At 40.8% G+C, this 19160-nt stretch overlaps 1 protein-coding gene across 1 annotated transcript in view; it reads left to right on the top strand.

Annotated features, from left to right (window-relative positions):
* The first annotated feature begins 484 nt into the window (after positions 1–484).
* Positions 485–19160, top strand: part of LOC141736400 (chondroitin sulfate proteoglycan 4-like) — a 41236-nt gene continuing 22560 nt past the window's right edge. Inside the window, exons 1-5 of the mRNA XM_074570502.1 lie at positions 485–617; positions 11321–11484; positions 12092–15661; positions 16483–16953; positions 17794–17970. Of these exons, the coding sequence (XP_074426603.1) occupies positions 530–617; positions 11321–11484; positions 12092–15661; positions 16483–16953; positions 17794–17970 (4470 nt within the window). The 5' untranslated portion in view covers positions 485–529. The remainder of the gene's footprint in view (positions 618–11320; positions 11485–12091; positions 15662–16482; positions 16954–17793; positions 17971–19160) is intronic.

The raw sequence follows: 19160 nt of genomic DNA, 5'->3' as shown, positions 1-19160 counted from the left end.
AGTAGTTAAAAAAAATAACCGACCTGTTGAGGCACATCGCCAGCTGATAACATCCCAGAAAACTGCATGGCTGCAGGGCCGTTCCTGGCAGGGAGGAGGTATGTAACCCTCAAATACGCCTGCATATTTGAACGAAGGCCGACGAGTGGCCTAGACACGAGTGCTTCAAGTGTGCTCTTTAACACATTTTAAAACAAAATCTCGAGCAGCCCGGCCTGGCCGCACGGCGTGACTGACGCCTGAGGCGACGCCGGTGCCGGAGGCCTGGCGCTCCCGCGGCGGGGGCTGAGGGGACGCGGACGGCCCCGCTCCCGTCCCAGGCCGGTGTTTCTGGAGCGGGGGGCGGGACGCGGGAGCAGCTGCGCTCTGAGGAGGGAAGGAGGAGGCCGTCCTGCGGCGGCGTGCGGGGACGGCCGTGCCGGAGCCCCCGCGGGGCCGTGGCGGTGACACGCTCCCGCCGCTCCCCAGGGTCGCGCCCCGCCCCGGTCCCGCCGCCGCCGGTGGTGCCCGGTCCGGCCACGGCTCCGGCATGGTGGGCGGGCGGGGGCCCAGCGTGCCCGTCGCTTTGCTGCTGCTGCTGGCGCTGCTGCTGGCCGCCGGCCGGCCGGCTCTCGCAGGTAGGGCTGCCCGCGGGGCGCCGCCATGGCGGGAGGCGCGGCCAGCCCGCGGGACGGGCGGCCGGAAGGCACCTGCGCCGGGCGGGGGAAGGGGCGGCCCGGCGCTGACTGACCGGCGGCCTCGGGTCGGGCCGGCGTTGCCGCTGCCGGGCTCCGGTGGGGCTCGCTGCAGAGGGCTTTTGGCCGGCGGCCCCGCCGAAGGGAGCCCCGCCGCCCCGGGCCGGCGGAGGGCGGCGTGGCGTGGGCCCGGTCGGGTTGAGGCCCGGCAGCAGCCCCTCGGCCTGGGGCGGCGGAGGTGGGTGGGTGTCGGGGGGCTCGGGGTGCTGGGGATCTGCCGCCCTCGGCCTCGCAGGTGGCTGGGACAGCGGTTTGGGTCAGGGCGTCGGTGTCGCCTTCCCTCAGAGCGAAGGCCGAGCCCTGGGCTAGGGTGTCCCATATTGATGCCCGCATCCCCTCCTGTGGAGGAGGCACTGGGGATTGGCACAGACTTTCTAATAAACAAACAAACAGAACTCAGGCAACGTGGATGAACACCACCCTCTCCCCCTTTCATAACTCTATAATATGCCATGGGGAAAGCGCTAAGGCGCGTGCAAGAATATTCTCTGTGGTCCCTTCCCCTGCTTTGGCATGTGTGTGAACTAGCAGTCCGGACACTAAATATCAGCAGGCAGTTGTGGGTATCTGGGGTTTTTTTTGGCATCTAGATTCAGCTGTCAAATGTCTGGCTTTTCAGGCATGCCAAGGGCCTGCAGCTCTCACTGATGGCGATGCACCTTATGGTGCAGGTCTTGGGCAGTCACCAAAACCACTGGTGCAGCCAAAAACTTCAGCTGGAAATTTCTTTTTCTTCTTCTTGTGATAGATCTTCAAGTAAATTATAATTAGACCATCAAAGACTGGTAATCAACTTCATTATTTAAAAACCTTTTTAAAATAATGGGCCAGCAGGCAGTTGCAGAAATGCACTTTTTTGTACTCTTTGCAATCCCATGTGACATGAACCAATTGCCATAACTCCCTCTATTTAGAAATGTCAGGTGTCTTGCCGGTTTCTGTGGTTGCTGTGGTGGCTGTTTTCACTAGATGAAGAGACTAGTTAGAAATGAACTAATATTTAATTGTAACGTTAAAAAATAGTTTTCAGTTCTTCAGAGATTAATGAAGGCTGAATTGGTAGTTTTTCTTACAGGATTGATGTCAGATATTACAAATGAAATACACTTCTCTTTCCATGAGAGAATTTAAATGTGTGGAGCTCAAGTGGTGTTCTCGCCGGTTTTGTGAACAGAAAGCCTGCGTGCAGGATAGGGGAGATATTTTTATTGCTCATAGGGATGTCTTGGAACTATCAAGGATGTCAGAGCCACTGAAATTCCTCTAGTAATAGCAGTGTTGTCTTAAATGTCATGAAGAAGGGCTTTGTCATTGATTCTGCTAACAGTAATGTCAGGCCAACCATCACTGCTTTGAAAACGTGAAGCTGACAAACCATGTTATGCCTCGCTGTTGCAGTAGTGTCCTCTGTCCCCAGCGTTGCAGGCAGTGCAAGGCAAAGCTAGGGACAGAGGGTTTGTTTCTGAACTGCAAGGTAGGGACGTCAGCAGCGCAGCCTGCTGCTTGTGCTAACCTGGGTGCATCAGTGCAAGATGCTCTGGCTGAGCTGCCTTCAGGCTGGGCTCTGACCGGCCATGTGGACTGGCAGCACTACCAGGTGAGCTTTTAAATTCCAGCTCTCTTCTCTTACTCCAGCTGCTGCTGTGGATTTAGCCCTACCCAGAGACAGAGGGTTGCTGCTCCCAAAAATCTCAGAGTGAAATGGAAAACCAGTCAAAGGCTGGAAGGAAAAAAAAAGCAGTCACAGCTTCTCATAGACAGTGAACCGAAATGAGGTGTTAGGTGGTTTTCCCAACTCTTCATTGTGTTTCTGTGATAGACCCGGAAATGAACATCAGCTCTGTTTATTTGACATTCAGCGCTTTAACTACAGGACTGTCTTTTGTCTGGAAATCATAGAATCATAAATGCTTGGGGTTGGTAGTGACTTTTAAACATCATCTTGTCTCATGTGTAAAGCATTTGTAGATGCAACACAAGGATGTTCCTCACTGTGTATATTTTAGGTGAGTGTAAGAAGCTTAAAGACTCTCCTAGTGTTTGATTTACCCACAAAGTCTCACTGCAAATCCTGCACTGAGAAAATGTGAATCAACCCTGAAAATTCACTTTTGAGTAATGGTTACATTAGCCTTAAAGGGCATTCACAGTGTATCTGGCAGCTCCCTTTTCCACTTCCATTTTTCCCGTGGCCCTTGTACGCTGTTGATGTCAGCTGGTGCCGGTTTAAATAAGAGGACAGAGATGGAAGTAGTATTTTTTCATTAAGTGTCCTGTTTTGGTTCTTTGTTTTCTTTTGGGCATTCTAGTGCATTATTTCTGCTTTTTGTTCTTGTAGCAAAACTTCATTAACCAAACTCCTGTTTTGTGAAGTATCAGCCCTATTTTTGGAGAGTGTAAGATTTGTAAGCAAACTATATTACCTAAGTTACTCTGTGGTACTGGTAGTGCTTTTCAGTCTCACCAGTTGAATTTGATCACATCTGTAATGCAGCAAGTACTGAGTTAAAAAAAAACAAAAACATTCAAACTATGGTTCCATCTAGCTGTAAGGGAAAATGAAGAAGCCATGAGTGCATTTTTATTTATGAGGATATATTTTCTGAAGGTGTTTTTTTTTTCATTAGGTGATTATTAGTAATTGCTGCTGAATCAGACTGAAAGGAGGTTCACTTTTTCCTCTCCCTGCAACAGCGAGAGGCATTGAAATTAATTGTAAAAGGCGGGACTATCATCAGGATCAGGTTACACCTGTGTAAAAGCAGTCTTAATTTCATCCTGCTCATGGGAGTTCTAGTTACTGCTTTAAAGCCCAATCTAGTTTTAATGGGCAGTCACGCAAACTGTAAGGTTTTCTAACATGAGGTCAGACTTCAATAAGAAACTTGAGAAAAATCAGCTACCAGTCTGATTCTTCACTGCTGTTCCGAAAAAAGAAAAGCAAATATGAAATTACTTTAAGAAAGTAATTGCTGTCAAATTTTATTTCTCTAACTTCTAGTTTATGTGAGCTTTGAATCACCAGAACTGATCATTTCTAGAATATGCAGCTCCTGAGAACTCCATGAAACCTATGGCAATTTCTTTTACTATTTCTATTATATTTTAAAAAATAGTGATTTTTATCACCGATGTGCTATAAAATACATGCAGACTTTTCCAAAGTTCCAACAAAATGTTAGACTTTTAAGATATTTTGCCTGAAAGAGTTATTTATCTTCATAGCATCTTTTTCATACACTTGGATAAGTTTATTTCAGAAGCTTTAGTATAAACTAATCACTTTAAAAATAATTCTGTGTGAGTGCTAGAACCCAGTATCTGTTTCTCCAAAATATTTTTGTATATTTAGGACTCTCCTGTAGTTGCAATGGTTTCAAACATATTACTGGCAAATTCAAGGTGAAAGAAGGAAATACAATTAAATAGGGAAATAAATGTACAAATCACAACATTTCAGAACAGATATTTGCAGCACGTGAAAGAATTGCTTTTGCTCAGTTGTTCTGAATACATGGTTCCAGCTAAGTTCCTGAGCACACGACTGAAACATGCTAAAGCTACACACTTTTGTAGGAGTAGCATCGGTATTTGTAGAGCACACTAGGGAATTAACTTTGGAGAGAACTGACAGTTCTGGTGATGCGGTAGGGGAAGTCTTGGACCTGGGTGTAAAGCTCTGCCTGTTAGCTGCAGGGAGCTAGAGAGATGGTTTGGTTCTGTGGGACAGCTCTAAGCATGTTTACAGTGCAGAATGTGAGGCCATGCAGTAATTGCAAGTGTATTCTTTAATCCCCCATACTGCCTTTTTTTTTTTTTCTGGCAGAGGACTGTTAAAAGCTTGTTACGTTGGGTACCTGGAATTTGGTACTCTTTCGCTAATGTTCTCTCCCTTTTTAATGTGTCTCCACTTGTGCGGTGCAGTCAGAGTAAACAAGGCTTTTAAAAGTTATTATTATCGCAGCTGCTTATTTATATTTGGTATTAGTAGGCTCAGAACACTTGTTTCCATCACTCAAATCCTATCCTGAGGGAGAATCTTCCTATTATATTTATGTTGAAGGTTGTGTGCTGCTTTTCCTGTAGTAAACCCTAAAGGGGTCTCAAGTTGGGACCTGCATCTTCATCTGTTGGAACCTGCATATTTTATCTCTAGTTACAGCAGAAGCTATTTGGGACTCAAGACGTCTCTCATTGTTTGCCTAGCGTCTAGTGCATGAGGGCACTTCATGAGTCTTCAAGCTGTACTTCTATATAGCCTGAAAGTGTTTTTACTATGTGGGAACCTGCCTTCATCTTTAGATTGCACAACCCCTCCACCTTTCACTGGAGCACCGTAAAAGACTTGATAGTACAAAAGAAACGCGTCAGTATGAAAACCACCTGCTCTGTTTTGAGAATGCAGGGAGAAAGGCAGAAAGGGAGGACAAAGTTAAGCCACTTTGGTTTCTCTGCAGCCCTGAAGTGAGCTCTCACAGAATGCACATAGTAGTCTAAAATTATTGTGAAAAGGTCTGCTCTACAAAAGGAGAGGTCACACCTTTTCACCAGCTGCAGGGAGAAACAGGCTGCACTCTTGGTCAGAGCTTCTACTTGAACATTCATAATAGTAGAGAGTCAAAAACTTACCCAAATTTGTCAGCAGACAGATAGAAAATCACCCTGTCATCTGGAAGATTATTATTGATCTGAGCTACCTGTGCCGATTGGTTTCTTTTACTGTTACACTTTTGTGAATGAGCTGCAAGGGACGAATCTTCAAGCTGTAAATCTCACTCCAGTGACACCACAAGGTGTCAGCAGGACAATGGGAAGTTAATGCATTCAAATAACTAAAATAAGTTTTGCCTCTAGATGTACTAGAGGTGATGAAGCCAGTACCTCACCAGGCACAACTGGTGTTGTATGTGCTTGTTGCACTTTGTTTGAGTATGCTGTTAGGACAGATGAGTGAGCGTTTATTTTGACTTTGCATTTTTCACATAGAAAGACAAGTAACTTTATTTTCTTGAAGGGACATTGTACAGTTGGGGTATCTTGAGAGGGATATGCATCAAACATCTAGTAGATAAGGACCTTCGCTGTGTTTGGGGCTCCTTAGATACCAGTGTAGCACATGATGACAGTAGATGGTAAGATAGCAGGTTCAAAAACAGTGAATGAAATTTCACCCCCCACCTCCCTTCTTTTAATTACTTTTTATACAGCCAGCCTGTAGAGCTTACTGATACGGATTATTAGTGGGGCTACTGCAAGGACTGTGGTCTTACCTGGGGAGTTACTGTGGCACAGAAGTGACTCTTGTCTTTGCAGCAAACAAGCAAACACCTCCTGGCATGGCAGCTTTGGAGTTTGGAGAGGATCCTGGCTGAAAATACATGGGTGATGTTAGACTTAATCCTTTATTTTTATGATTTTATCTTTAATGATGAGGTAGTGTAATAGATTGCATGACTTCATCCCCTCCAGTCCCTGGTAAAAGAAGTCGTATATAGTTGTTTTCGAATTGGCAGGCTACATGGGAACAATCTGTCTGAGCAGCAGTAATTCTGTCGCCTAATTATGACATTTATTGCAGTGTTGAAAACAGAAGATCAATATATTAGTATTAAAAGTAGACAAATGATTTTCTCTATGCCAGAAGGGTTCACGATGTCGGACTATACTTTTAAGTGTTACCTACATTGTTTTTCCTTACGCCATAGGCTTCTGGCCAAAACATTGTCTTTAAAGGGCAGTGACACTGATACGGCCTGAACATTTTGAAGACAAAAACATTGTCCAAATACTCTCTTACATGGCAACTAGGTAATTTTTATTTTCTACTTTAAGATCAAATTATGTATTTAAATTTTTTTGTATAAGAGCGTGGATATTAGGGGCAGGGAAGGAATCTGATAAAATGCCCCTCTTTGCTGTTTCATCTGGCATAAATGCAAAAACCTTTATGGATTACATGAGTATAAAAGTCTTTCTGGGTTACTGGTTCAGGCACAGTGGGAAAAACCATTCTGTGTGACTCTCTTTGGGAAGAAGGTGTAAAAGGGATCCAAAGAAGGAAAGAGTCAAGATATCTGGCGCTTTGGATGTTTCCTGTCCATAGCGGAGACCAAAAGGAGTTCAGCAGACATGAAGTCTGCCTTAAATTGATTCCAATTAAGAAGTGAGTATGGAATTGTGATTCCAAGATCACTGTTCTTCCTTATGATCCCTTTGTGTTGCTGAGAAGATAACGTGATCTAGTCTGAAATGAGAAATACTGATGGAAAAAAAGAAAAAAACCCTCTTTCAGTTAGCTCTTTAGTCTTGATTTTGTTGTTGGATGGATGTGCGTAGCTTGTGGTAACTGTGTAGTGAGTCTGGGCTTGGTTTCTTGTAGATACATTTCTGGGGTTGTTAGTTTTGGCAATGGAGAAGAGACAAGGCTTTTATTGCTTTGTGCTTTGACTCCAGAAACCAAGAGAAAAATTATTCAAGGTGTAGCTTTTCTTTGAATTTGGTGATGTTTTTAACGCTAAAGAATGAAAGCTGAACAAAAGGATAAAATGCCAGTCTAATGCTGCCACTAGATGACAAGTGAAGAATGTTCTGCTTTGTGATTATGAAGACTTTTGCTGTGCCTGGCCTGGTTTCTTGTGGTTAATTCTAAGAAAGATGCTGTGGGCAGACCTGGTCAGGAATCTTCAGTAAAATTACTTGAAACAAAGTTCTCAAAACTTACACTTCCCATATAAATGTTATCTGTTATGATGGAAATATTAGGAACGATTGGCTCTAAGGGATCTAAGGGAGAAGGAAGAGAGATGGGGACCACAAATTAACTCGTAATTTAGGTTGAACAGATCCTTAAATTGCATCCCTAGTGATTGTACCTCTATTTTTTTGAGCCTTTGTGTATCTTTGTCATGAAGGGATGCTATAGCTGACATAGGTCTGGCTCATTCTCAGCTGCTTCCACCCGTCTTTTCCCTATGAGGCCCAGAGCTGTTACAGAATAGGTTGTCTGCCTTAGGCAATCCAAAGGATTTGTTCTCTGTATGATATACTGAATTCACCTGTTCCAGTAGCAAGGGAGCTTCAAAGCTGGTATATTCAACAATGGTTGAACTCCACTTACTTTCCATAATGGTGTGATTGACATCAGATAGTCCAGGAGAAAATGTCCCCTTTTCAAAAGCTGTGGCACCAGATTCATTTTGAGGTCACTCATAACATGGTTTCAACTAGAAATCATTCTAAAAGTGTCTGCTCTAGTGGAACTTGATTCCTATACTATAATAACATGCTGCTTAGTTTGGTGGGTACTGAAGCAGAAATCACGCCAAGGCACTGTAGGTGGTCTTGGCCCAAGATCTCATTTAGTGCTGGATCAGTGCCTAGACTGATGTTGAGTTTCCTGCCCTGCCTTCAGTGATGGATTCTGACTCTGAAGTGTTTTATGGAAGGCAAAAGCTTTAACTTACATTTCTTTTTTCTTTTCCAGGAAATTCATATTAGTATAAACACCAAACTGTTTCCTAGTGGTGCACTGCAAAATATTGACTCTGCAGTTTTGTTTCTAGTTATTCTAAAATGCACTTAGTAATCCATGGATAAGTTTATCTTTCTGCTCAATTGCTTTCCCAAAATCCAATGTTTTTTTCCCCAGATAATTGAGTCTAATGAGAATTTGATGTCTTTAAAAGTTATTTTCAAATTATATCAGCGGTCCTTAGTTTTGATTTAGAAATTCACCAATGAAATTTGGAGACTGTGTTATGGTGATCGTAATGAAACTTTCAGGACATTAACATCTGTAAAAGCATTGGATTTCATTTGTTAATTTCTGAGGAACTTCACTGATAAAATTTTAATGAAGTCTCTTACTTGCCTGTTCCTAGGTGTGCTAGGATGTAACGAAGCAAAACAAAATGCAACTGCTGCTGGGAGTCTCAGCATGATGTGGAGAAGGGTCTGTCTTCTCAAGGTGGAACCTTCTTGTACTCATAACATTATATCAATGTTGTGATGTTTTCTACAATGTCTGAAGGAAATGGAGTAGTATTTTGATTAAGATTATTTCAGATATCTAGGTTATGCCTTCTATGATCTTCAGGAAGATGGTATCTCAGTGCCTCATTCACTGAGACGGAGGTCGGGGGACTCCTCTCCCTTGCCTGTGTTACTGCATCCAAAGCACTATAGGGTAGGGACAATCTCCTATAGTCCATCTGTATGGTAGATAGAATAGTGACAGTCTTCCCCACTGCCGTAATATGAATTTACCGTAATATAAAAATCTTCAACATTTAACTTGTTTCCTGGCTTATTAGTAAAATTTAGTCCTCACTTATATTGGGGGTTTGTCTCTACTTCTGTTATTCCAATACTTGCTTTGAAAGGGAGGTCGGTCTTTATTAACTCCACAGTAATAATATTTCTATATACAACAAACAGCATTGGTTCTTTTACTGTATAGAGTTTATGGATGACCTGTAAGGTATATTAGAGCTATTTGATGAAAGCTTCTTTTATGCTAGAGGTAAACTGTTGGGGAAGAATTCCTTTTTATTCAACTTGGAACCAGTTTTTCTATGCACAGTGGTGACTCTTCCTTTGCAAGAAATACGTGTACTTCAGTTATCTAAAAATCTTTCCTGTGTTTTTCTGTATGCTTAATATAATGCACTATTACATAGCCTTGTCTGTGGGGCTTGCTGAAATCTTATTCTTGGGAAAGCCGCCTAGAATTTTCATGTATACTACAGCAAATTTTTAGATACTGTTAGTGATTGTTTCATGAAACAGCTGGTTAATGAGACCTTTGATTTGGTAATGTGCAGAATCCAGTTCAGAGTCTGAGTTAAAGACACACTTTGTAAGAGTCATCAGAGTGTGTTAGATTCAGCAGAGCGACAGCTAATGTAGAGAGAGGAACAATTAAACCTCAGAAGTCCTCTACAGTTATGCTTAATTTTGAAAAGAACTGTGTTACAATGAGAAAGTTGTCTCTGAATGAAGCTAAAACCTGCAAAATAAATATTTAACTGGTGGCGTCCTTAAAGAGTTGTGTCCAAACATAGCTGAAAGCATCATAAACCCTGGCAGATGTAATGTGAAAATAGACAGGCCTCAAAAAAAAAATAAAAAAAGGTCAAGTATCAGCTCGCTGAAGGAATCAAAGATTTTACTAAATCCTTCTTAAATACCTCAAGAACAAAAACCCTGCAGAAGGTCTGTGCAGCCAGTTGATTAAGTTATCAGTATAAAAGAAGCACTCAGAAAGGGCCTGGCTACTACAGAGAAGCTAAGCAAAATGGTGTTTACTGCTAATTGGGAGGATTCCCAAACTGAAATTCCTTTGTTGGGGGGAGACAAGAGGGATTGACCTAAAAAACCCTCAGGGATGAAATTGCTTAGTTGCTAAGGGAATATCTGATCTCATGCTTTAAAATCCCTGGGTACCTGAAGTCTGGAGGATGGCAAATTTCATGCCAGTGTTTAAACCAAGAATGACCAAGAGGACTGTAAGCCTGACATCCATACCAGTCAAATTTATAGGTATTGTATCAAAGAATAAAAGTCACAGAAGTAAGTGGGATCAACTTGGGAAGAGTCACTAGGGTTTCTTTAAAGATAAGTTCTGCTTTACAAATCTCTTGGAGTTTTCTTGATGGGGGTGAGAAAGGTGTCTAAGATTTAGATTTGCAAAAGGCTTTTGGTAAAGTTTAACATCAAAGACTTTTGCACAGCCATTTTATAGGAATGCAGGGCTTTGTAGATTAAAAGATAGGAGGAGGGGTAAATGATTGATTGGTTTTTTTTCGTGTGTGTGTGTAGGAGGGAAGTTACCAGCAGAGTTTTTTAATATTTGGTCTTGGGTCTGTGCTGTTCAGTATAGTAATAACAGGGATGGTAAAGGCAGTGAGAAGTCAAACGAGAAAGTTTGCTGTGTTACTGTTCTTCAAGGCAGTAAAGAGAGGAGGAGAGAGTGAAGGAGTGAAGGATAGCAGGAGGCCTGTGTAGAGCTGAGTAATTGGCCCACAGGGTAGCAGGGATTGTTGGAGGCTGCATACATGAAACAAGAAGATGTTTCAGCCTGGAAAAAAGATGGATGAGAACCTATGAAAGAACCACACAGATGGCAGAACATCCACAGGTCTCCAACAGATACGTAAGAGTATGTTGTAGGTGAAGATATTTCCAAAGAGAAAATAGAGGAGTACATCAGAGAGAAATCCTTTGGTAGTTACTAAATACACTGACTGTGACAAGCTCAGGAAAATACCTGAAACAAAAAAATAATTGGAAGAGTATTTGAAGGAAAGTATTAAATATGGTTGCAGTGTTCTTATGATTCCCTGTTGTCACTGTTCGAGGTAGAATACTGGGCTATATTCACTCCTTTTCTGTACTGGTATCACTGTTGGTCTATTATCCAGTTGCTTGAACTGGTGAATTTGATATCTGAGATCTATTTTCATTCATACATCAATAAGTATATAGGGAGTTCATGTAAGTTTTTTAAATGTAGCTGTAGATAAGAAAGAGAGATGTTTTTTTGTGACTAAATCTCCCGTTCGTTTTCCTTTCTTTCTTTCTTTCAGTATCATTTTATGGTGATAGCTTTGTGGAGCTGAACACGACAGAAGCATCCTCTCAGACATTCTTACAGTTGCGGTTTCAAACAAGCAGGCCACATGGACTGCTTTTTCTTGCAGCTGGGAAGAACGATTATTGTTTAATGGAGCTACACTCAGGAAATTTACAGGTATGGTTTATAACTATAGCTGAAAAGATACAAGTAGTCTGTATTGTTTAGTGTTTTTCTTCAAATTGTTGACTATAACAGGTCTCAAAGTTTATATTCTAAAAAAATGGAAAAATCATATAATGTAATTGATAATTTCAAAATATGGTATTTATTTCTTACAATGATAATCATTAAAATTTGCCTCTAAAAGCCTTTGAGATCTCTAGATCTTAAAATCAAGATCATTGTGTTCAAAGCATGAAGTTCAGTAGAGGCAAAATTTCAGATTTGATGATGTTAGCATCATAGAAAGTGTTTGGATCCAAATAATAGTTTTTCTGGAAGGTCAGTTCTTGAAAAGATCGTTGTCACTGGGTTCTTAGGGGTTGTTGGTCCTAGCAGAACTGCAGGGGAGTCCATTCCCTCTTCTGCAATTATTCAAGTCATATTTGTGATGGCAAATAAACCTACACAAAATTTTAGTGGGATTTTTTTTCAATTATATTTTGTAAATTATGTAGTTAATATGAAAATTTATGAAAATTAATCTATTAATGCTATATTAATATATGATTGTGAAAAATACCACTTTGGATTTTGATAGTTAAAATTCTGTCTCTTGCAGTTGAGGATTAACTTTGGCGTGGGGGAACGAGTACTGCATTCTCAGCAAAGATACCAGCTGAATGATTTAGCTTGGCACCTGGTTGAACTACATCATGAACATGATAATGTCACATTGGTAATTGATAAACATCATAGAACTAGCACAAAAATGCCTGGAATTCTCTATGAATTAAATATTGATTATGGATTCTACGTAGGTGGTACTAGTAAACTTGATGTTCCCTACCTGGTTGGAGCACTGCCCAATTTCCGAGGATGTATTGATGACGTGTCTTTCAATCAGCTAGATATTCTGATGCCTCTGAGACCTTCTCCTGGCTTTAAAAATGTACATGAAGTTTCAGTGGGATGCAGTGATGAATTCTTTGCAGGTGAAGATGAACCCATTAGTTTCTTCAGTTCCAGATCCTATGTTTCTTTCCCATCATGGAATGTTGATGATGAGGGAATCTTGGAGTATACATTGCAAACCTCAGCTGCTCGTGGATTGCTGCTTTACCATCCTGGGCAAGCAGGAGATTTCGTTGCAATGGAAATGGAAGATGGATTAATTAAAGCCTATGTTGGAAAACATAAAAGTAGAATCCAGCTTTCCTCTTCTAGGTATGTCAATGATAGTCGTTGGCACTACATCGAACTGAAGTTTACTGCAGAATATTTGCAGCTGACATTGGATGAAGAAACTGTGAAAAAATCATTGCCTCCCTACAGCAAGCTGCCGCTTCTGAAAGGATCTCTCTTTGTAGGTGGTGTAGATGACAGCACGCGATCAGAAGTGATTAAGTTAGAGCTAACTTCAGTGTCTGGGAAGTATGCCAGAGGAGGGTCCTTCAAAGGTTGCTTAAGAGATCTGAAAGCCAATTCAGAAAAAAAATCGCTGAAGAATGTTCTAGTAACAAAGGACATTTCAGCTGGATGTGAAACAGAGAGTGCTTTTAATACAAACCTTTCTCTAGAGATGGCTGTAAACAACCCTACTGTGAAGACACCCCCAACAATTGCCATCTCCCCTGAAAGCTCTGTTTCTCTGGGCAAGGAAGACAAAAGCCACCTTTTAGTTCTAAGTGACTTGATTGTGCTAGAGGGTGGACAAGCTTCACTTGAATCTAAACATATTAAAGTCAACTTAGACTTTCAGAAATTAGGGATTCATCAATCGCAAATCCTTTTTGAAATAAAGAAACCACCCTCTCATGGAGAGTTGAAATTAGATGTTGAACCAGAGCAGGAGGCAAATACATTTTCTATGCAGGACGTGTGGCAACGGAAGATTCTTTATGTCCATGATGGCTCTGAGGACACTTGTGATTATTTTAATTTCTCCATTTCTACCAGCAGTGAGAAGACTGTGCCTCCATATTTGCAAGGAAATGAGCAGCATGTGTTTAGCATTACTGTCACTCCAGTAAATGATGCGCCTGAGATCACACTTCCCGAGGGAAACTTGCTGCTTCTCTTAGAGAACTCAAAGAAACGTTTGACTAGTGATCTGATAAAAGTCCTAGATAAGGATACAGATCCTGTGTATCTCAGTCTTTCAGTGCTTGGAAATATGAATGCAGATGCAGGGTTTTTGGAAAATTCAAAGCATCCTGGAAAAGCTATTACTACTTTTTCTAATGAGGACTTAAGAGAAGGTACTGTTTTCTTTGTCCACACAGGCGTCAAGAACTCAAGGATTGTTCTGAGGGCGAGTGATGGTGAGAAAGTGAGCAACACTGTTGTGTTACGTGTCATGGCAGTTCCGTTGGATTACAGAGTTGTCAACTGCTCAGGAATACAACTACTCCAAGGTGATACAGCTCTGATCACACCTAGGCATCTGGCAGTTGAAACAAATGCCAACCTCCAGGAGCTGGAGATACGATATGAGATCACGGAGGCACCTCAGTTTGGGGAAGTCCAAAGGCAACATTCAAGGGGGGAATGGAAGCGAGTCAACTCTTTTTCTCAACGCTCTGTTCAGCGCAGCCGTGTGAGATACTGTAGCACTTTTAAAGAAATTCAGCAGGAAAATGTTACCGATCAATTTAAATTCAAAGTTAGCATAGGAACCAGAATCAGTGAAGAGCATGCGTTTCCAATCAAAGTGAAATGGTTAAGGTACAGTTTATTGAAACATGCTCCTCTAGAAATTGAAAAATCAAAAAAGCAGTACTTGAATTCAGATAATCTTTTTGCTGTAATTGTGGATCTAGAAGTACCTGAAGATGAGCTTCATTTTAAATTGCTGTCCCTACCAAAGAATGGACACATACTGCTTAATGACCGGCCTTTGAAAAAATATTCAGTCTTTAGCCAGAAAGATATTACTGATCAAAAAGTGGCATATGAATTAATCAGCAGATACCATGAAGACAACCGTGATTCATTTAGATTCCTCATTTCTACGAAGTATCTGGAATCAAATTTATACGACTTTGAAGTCTACATCAAACCAGATTTCACAAATATTATTTTGACTAACAATGGCCTAACTGTTACTGAAGGTGAAGGAGAGTTAATAACAAGCACAAAATTGTTTGTGCAAACACCGGATAATAAAACTTTCCAATATAAAGTTATACAGTTTCCTAAGCATGGGAAATTAAAACTCATTAATTTTTCAGGCTCATTCGAGAGTAATGACAATCTCACCACTTTCACTAACAAAGATATAACAGATAAGCGCCTTATGTATGCGCATGATGATTCTGAGACAGCATTTGATGAATTTCTTGTCAGAGCTTCCAGTACAGAATCAGGAAAGTGGGCAAACTTTGATCCAGAACTAGAACCTTTGTCAGTAGAAATTAGATTCAATGTTTCTGTCCAACTGAAGAATGATGAGAAACCAGTACGTGTAATTGATAAGATATTTAACGTAGTGAGAAATGGGCAGCGATTATTAACTTTGGCAGATCTTTGCTACCATGATCCTGATTCTGATTTTGATGATGGACAGTTGCTGTATACTAGACGTGGCATTTCCAATGGGGACTTGGTGCTAACAAACGATACTTTGCACAGACTCTACCAATTCAAACAAGCAGACCTGGAGCAAAAGCGAGTCCTGTTTATACATCGCGGTGCAGATTTTGGGCGTTTTGTGCTGTTTGTGACAGATGGCAAGCACTATACCTCTTTGCTTCTAGAAGTTAGTGCCACTGATCCTTACGTTAGGTTGGCAAATAATACAGGCTTGTTGGTTCAAAAAGGAAAAGGGGAAGCTATTACAACAGCTAACTTAAGTGCTATTACAAACCAAGACATCAGAAATGATCATGAGATTACATATGAGATATTCTCTTTCCCAAAATATGGAAGAATATATGTAAATAATTTATTGATGGATTCCTTTACTCAACTTGATCTGATAAAGGGGTATGTGACCTACAGACATGATGACAGCAACAACCTTATTGACACATTTAACTTTACCATCCATGCTAGAGATGTTCATCTGGATGCTGGAGTGCATGTTCGCATATATTTGGAAAGTCATCAGTGGCCACCAAGGATTGTGAACAAAAACAGTCTCTTAGTTGAAGAAGGAAAACCAGTTAAAATCAGTAAAGGAAAACTGCAAGTAAGTTAAAAATGGACTCCATTTCTCCAATCTTGTAGCAAATTTTCTTCACTGTTTTCTCAGCCATTGCAATGTCTTTAGTCTCACTGTCTTCTCTAACTCCTTTTGGTTTTCACTAACATGACTGAATTCTGGATACTTAATTCTGGAGAGACTACCACTAGCAAGCTTCCATTTCTAGAAAGGAAATGGGTTATGCCCATAGTCTCTGACTCCATTACATATTGGTGCTTGAGAAAGCTAAGATTTGTAGATACTGCACTTTTGTATTTGTTTTAGATATGACAATTGTTTGTACTTAATGTTCATACCTCATTCTTAGTTGAGCTGGTGAGAAATGCCAAGGAAGAAAGGGTTTTGTTGCATTCAGTTTGGGGTTAGCTAGTTGTCTGAGGGTTGCATCCAAAATTTTAAAAACATCAAGTCACAAACCTGAGGTGGTTTCTCTTTGGTTAACACTTTCCTCCCCGTTGTTTGCATGCAGCCTTTCAGTAACCACCATGTGGGGGCTCTGGCAGCATGTGGCTGTGCGGCTGAAATCCTTGTTTCAGGTGGGAGTTTGCAAGGCTTAGGCTATTAGTTAATTCTGCAGTGTGTTCCTTTTCAAAATTTACAAATTTGGGACTACATTATTTAACAAGTCTACTTGAAGTATTACTGTGTTGTATTAAGAATTTGCAGATATACCACGTAACCCAACAAAGGAATGCCAATTAATTAGGCAGACAGTCCAAGGGTTAAAAGTGAAGAATTCAGAAGAGAACTAAAGAATTTCTCCCATTTCTGTTTAAATAATTTTGGGGTATGTTTCTGAATTTAAGGTCGTTCATGAAAACAGTTCTCCATCTGAGATTGTGTTCACCCTAAGACAGCTTCCAGTACATGGATACATTCGTAAGTTTTCCTCCGAAGAAAGTTATTTCAGTGCTAACCAAAGGCCAGTTTTGAGCTTCACACAGCAAGATGTCGATGAGGGCAAAGTTCAATATGTGCAGACAGTTTCTGATCAACTAGACGACTGTTTTTCTCTGGATGTGACCAACGGTGTCCGAACAGTGAGTGGAATAGAGATCTCTGTAGACATCATCCCCAGAATGATTCCCCTGGAAGTACAGAACTTCACAGTAATTGAAGGGGGCTCAAAAGCCCTGGTGGAAGACTATCTAAGAATTTCTAGTAGACACTTTGCAGGACTCAGCTGTGAATTTATTTTAATTGAGCAGCCAAAACATGGGTATATTGAAAACTCGCGTGTTCCTGGAATAAAGTTAACCACGTTTACCAGAAAACAGGTAATGCATTTAGACCTACTTTGCTGTAGTCACAATTAATTATTTGCTCTGCTAAAAGCTCATTTTTGCCTGCAGTGGGATGATTTGGTGGGAGGTGGTGATATGCATGAGTTTGAGCTTTATTCTGGCCTTGTACTGAAGATCTTTCTGCAGTTGCTAGCTGGTCATTTGGGGTGGGGAGAGAGGGTGCCTTGTTGTGGTGGACCACAGCACTTCCTTGTGTGCCACTGGTCGTCACAGTAGACTGATGGGCCACTCATACTCAGGCAGAGTTGTTGATACTTTGGAAACTGAAGACAGACAGCCTGTGGGTCTGTTTTGAAAAGACCAGAGGAAATAGTATGTAGATTGAACAAGGAGGAAAGTGGAAAAAAATTATTTTTTTAGGTCATGTCTTTGCTCACAGAGAGCCCATATATGCATAATAGGCTAATTTTCAGTCTTTTGACTCTTTCAGTCTTTTAACTCTAAGAAGCAAAACTGTACTATAAGTCCCCATCTACTAATAATATGTTTGGTTTATAGATTACAGAAAACATTGTGGTAAATATAGTGGCATGGGATTTTTCATTTTCCTTTCAGAGGGAAGGGGGAATGCCAAGACTGGCAAGTTAAGATATTCTGGCTAGAGGAATGGACAGATGAGCTGTACGATTTGCTGTTGTGGACAGAACAAAGATAGAGGTACAGATCAGATATGAGCATAAATAAAGTCTTAGAAGTCATAAAGAGTTGAGGCAATAAATACAGAGGGGCATGACTAGACTTGAATATTTTTGGTTTTTTTAAAAAGTGTTTTCTTTTAGCCTCTTTAATTGTTCTGGTTGTTATATTTTTCAGGTGGAGCAAGAATTAATCTACTATGTTCACGATGACAGCGAGGAATGGATGGACAATTTTACTGTGATAGTAAATAACACGGAATTGTGGAAACAAAGCTTGCCCCAAACTGTGTTTGTAACAGTTACTGCAGTAAATGATGAAGTTCCAGTTATAAAGGTTAACAGAATTCTTCGGGTATGTTTGCCAACATTTTGAAATGTTAAAATTATTTCTAACCTGATAAATTTAATGCACCTTCATTAACAGAGTATTAGGTTTGTATCTGGTGGGATAGTCAATATAATAAATGGTCAATATAATAAATCAGTGTTAATGAAGGGAGACAGTACATGTCTAGTGTTTATTTAGGGAGATTCTAGTCACCATGAAGAACAATTTTCTGCTGTTGTAATGTAAAGTTTATCTAGAAGGCTGACTGAGCTTTCTTTTAATCTAAGCGTAGCTTAGAAAAGTACCAAGAGTAGCACTGATGAGGGTGCAAACATCTTACTGTTGCCTTCAGACCCTGTCCCTCTTGCCAGTAAGTGTACCGAAGGTTCAGACCTGCTGAGGTGCTTTCTGCTGCCTGCTCCTCTCCAAAACCCTAGTGGGACAGGACAAGAGGAGAGAGCAGCATTCTCAGTTGCACTACATTAGAGAATTGTCTACATGTTGGATATTTCTGATAGAAACGAGGAATGTTCCCTTCTTTAAAAGTTTCTGATAAGAATAATACAATGCAGTCTGTGAAAATCTAGACTATTAGAAGTCATCAAAATATTAGTGCAGGCACTGAAGCCATTACTGTGTGATACTGTGAACTAAAAAAAGGACATGCTGACTTGTTCCTAACTCTGCACCCCCAAATTCCTGAAGAAAATTTTAAAATTGTTGACTAATGCTATCTTTTGCTCTTAATAAGTATAGCTGGCTTTTTAATCTTTTGATCTTGAAAAAAGCGACTACTGTCACTTCAGTTTCAGTGCTTTTCCAGATCTATTTATTTATAGGATAGTTATTTGTTTGTGTTATAGTAGCACTCGGTAACCATAACCAATTTATTATGGACCCTGTGCCCATGTAAAATAAAAAGCCCCCGCGTGTAAAGACTTCCAATCTGAGATCTGATGAGCAAAAACAAATACGGTGACTTTGAAAAGCAGAATGAAGTTGGTTATGTGTCAGCTAGTGAAACCATGGTGACAGTAAACCATCTAAGAGGTGTCAAGACAGAAGAGATATTTTGGAATAGGTTTGAAAGAAGCTAAGCGGGGTATTTTGAGGCTGCATCATGCCCGGGCACCTAAAACATGCATTTAATTTTACATATTTAGTTGTGCATTGCAGAAGCAAAATAGATTACTAGAAAGATTATCATAACCTTG

The sequence above is a fragment of the Larus michahellis genome, chromosome Z (genome assembly GCF_964199755.1).
Source record: "Larus michahellis chromosome Z, bLarMic1.1, whole genome shotgun sequence".
Lineage (NCBI taxonomy): Eukaryota > Metazoa > Chordata > Aves > Charadriiformes > Laridae > Larus > Larus michahellis.
This window is presented reverse-complemented; position numbering and strand designations above follow the sequence as displayed.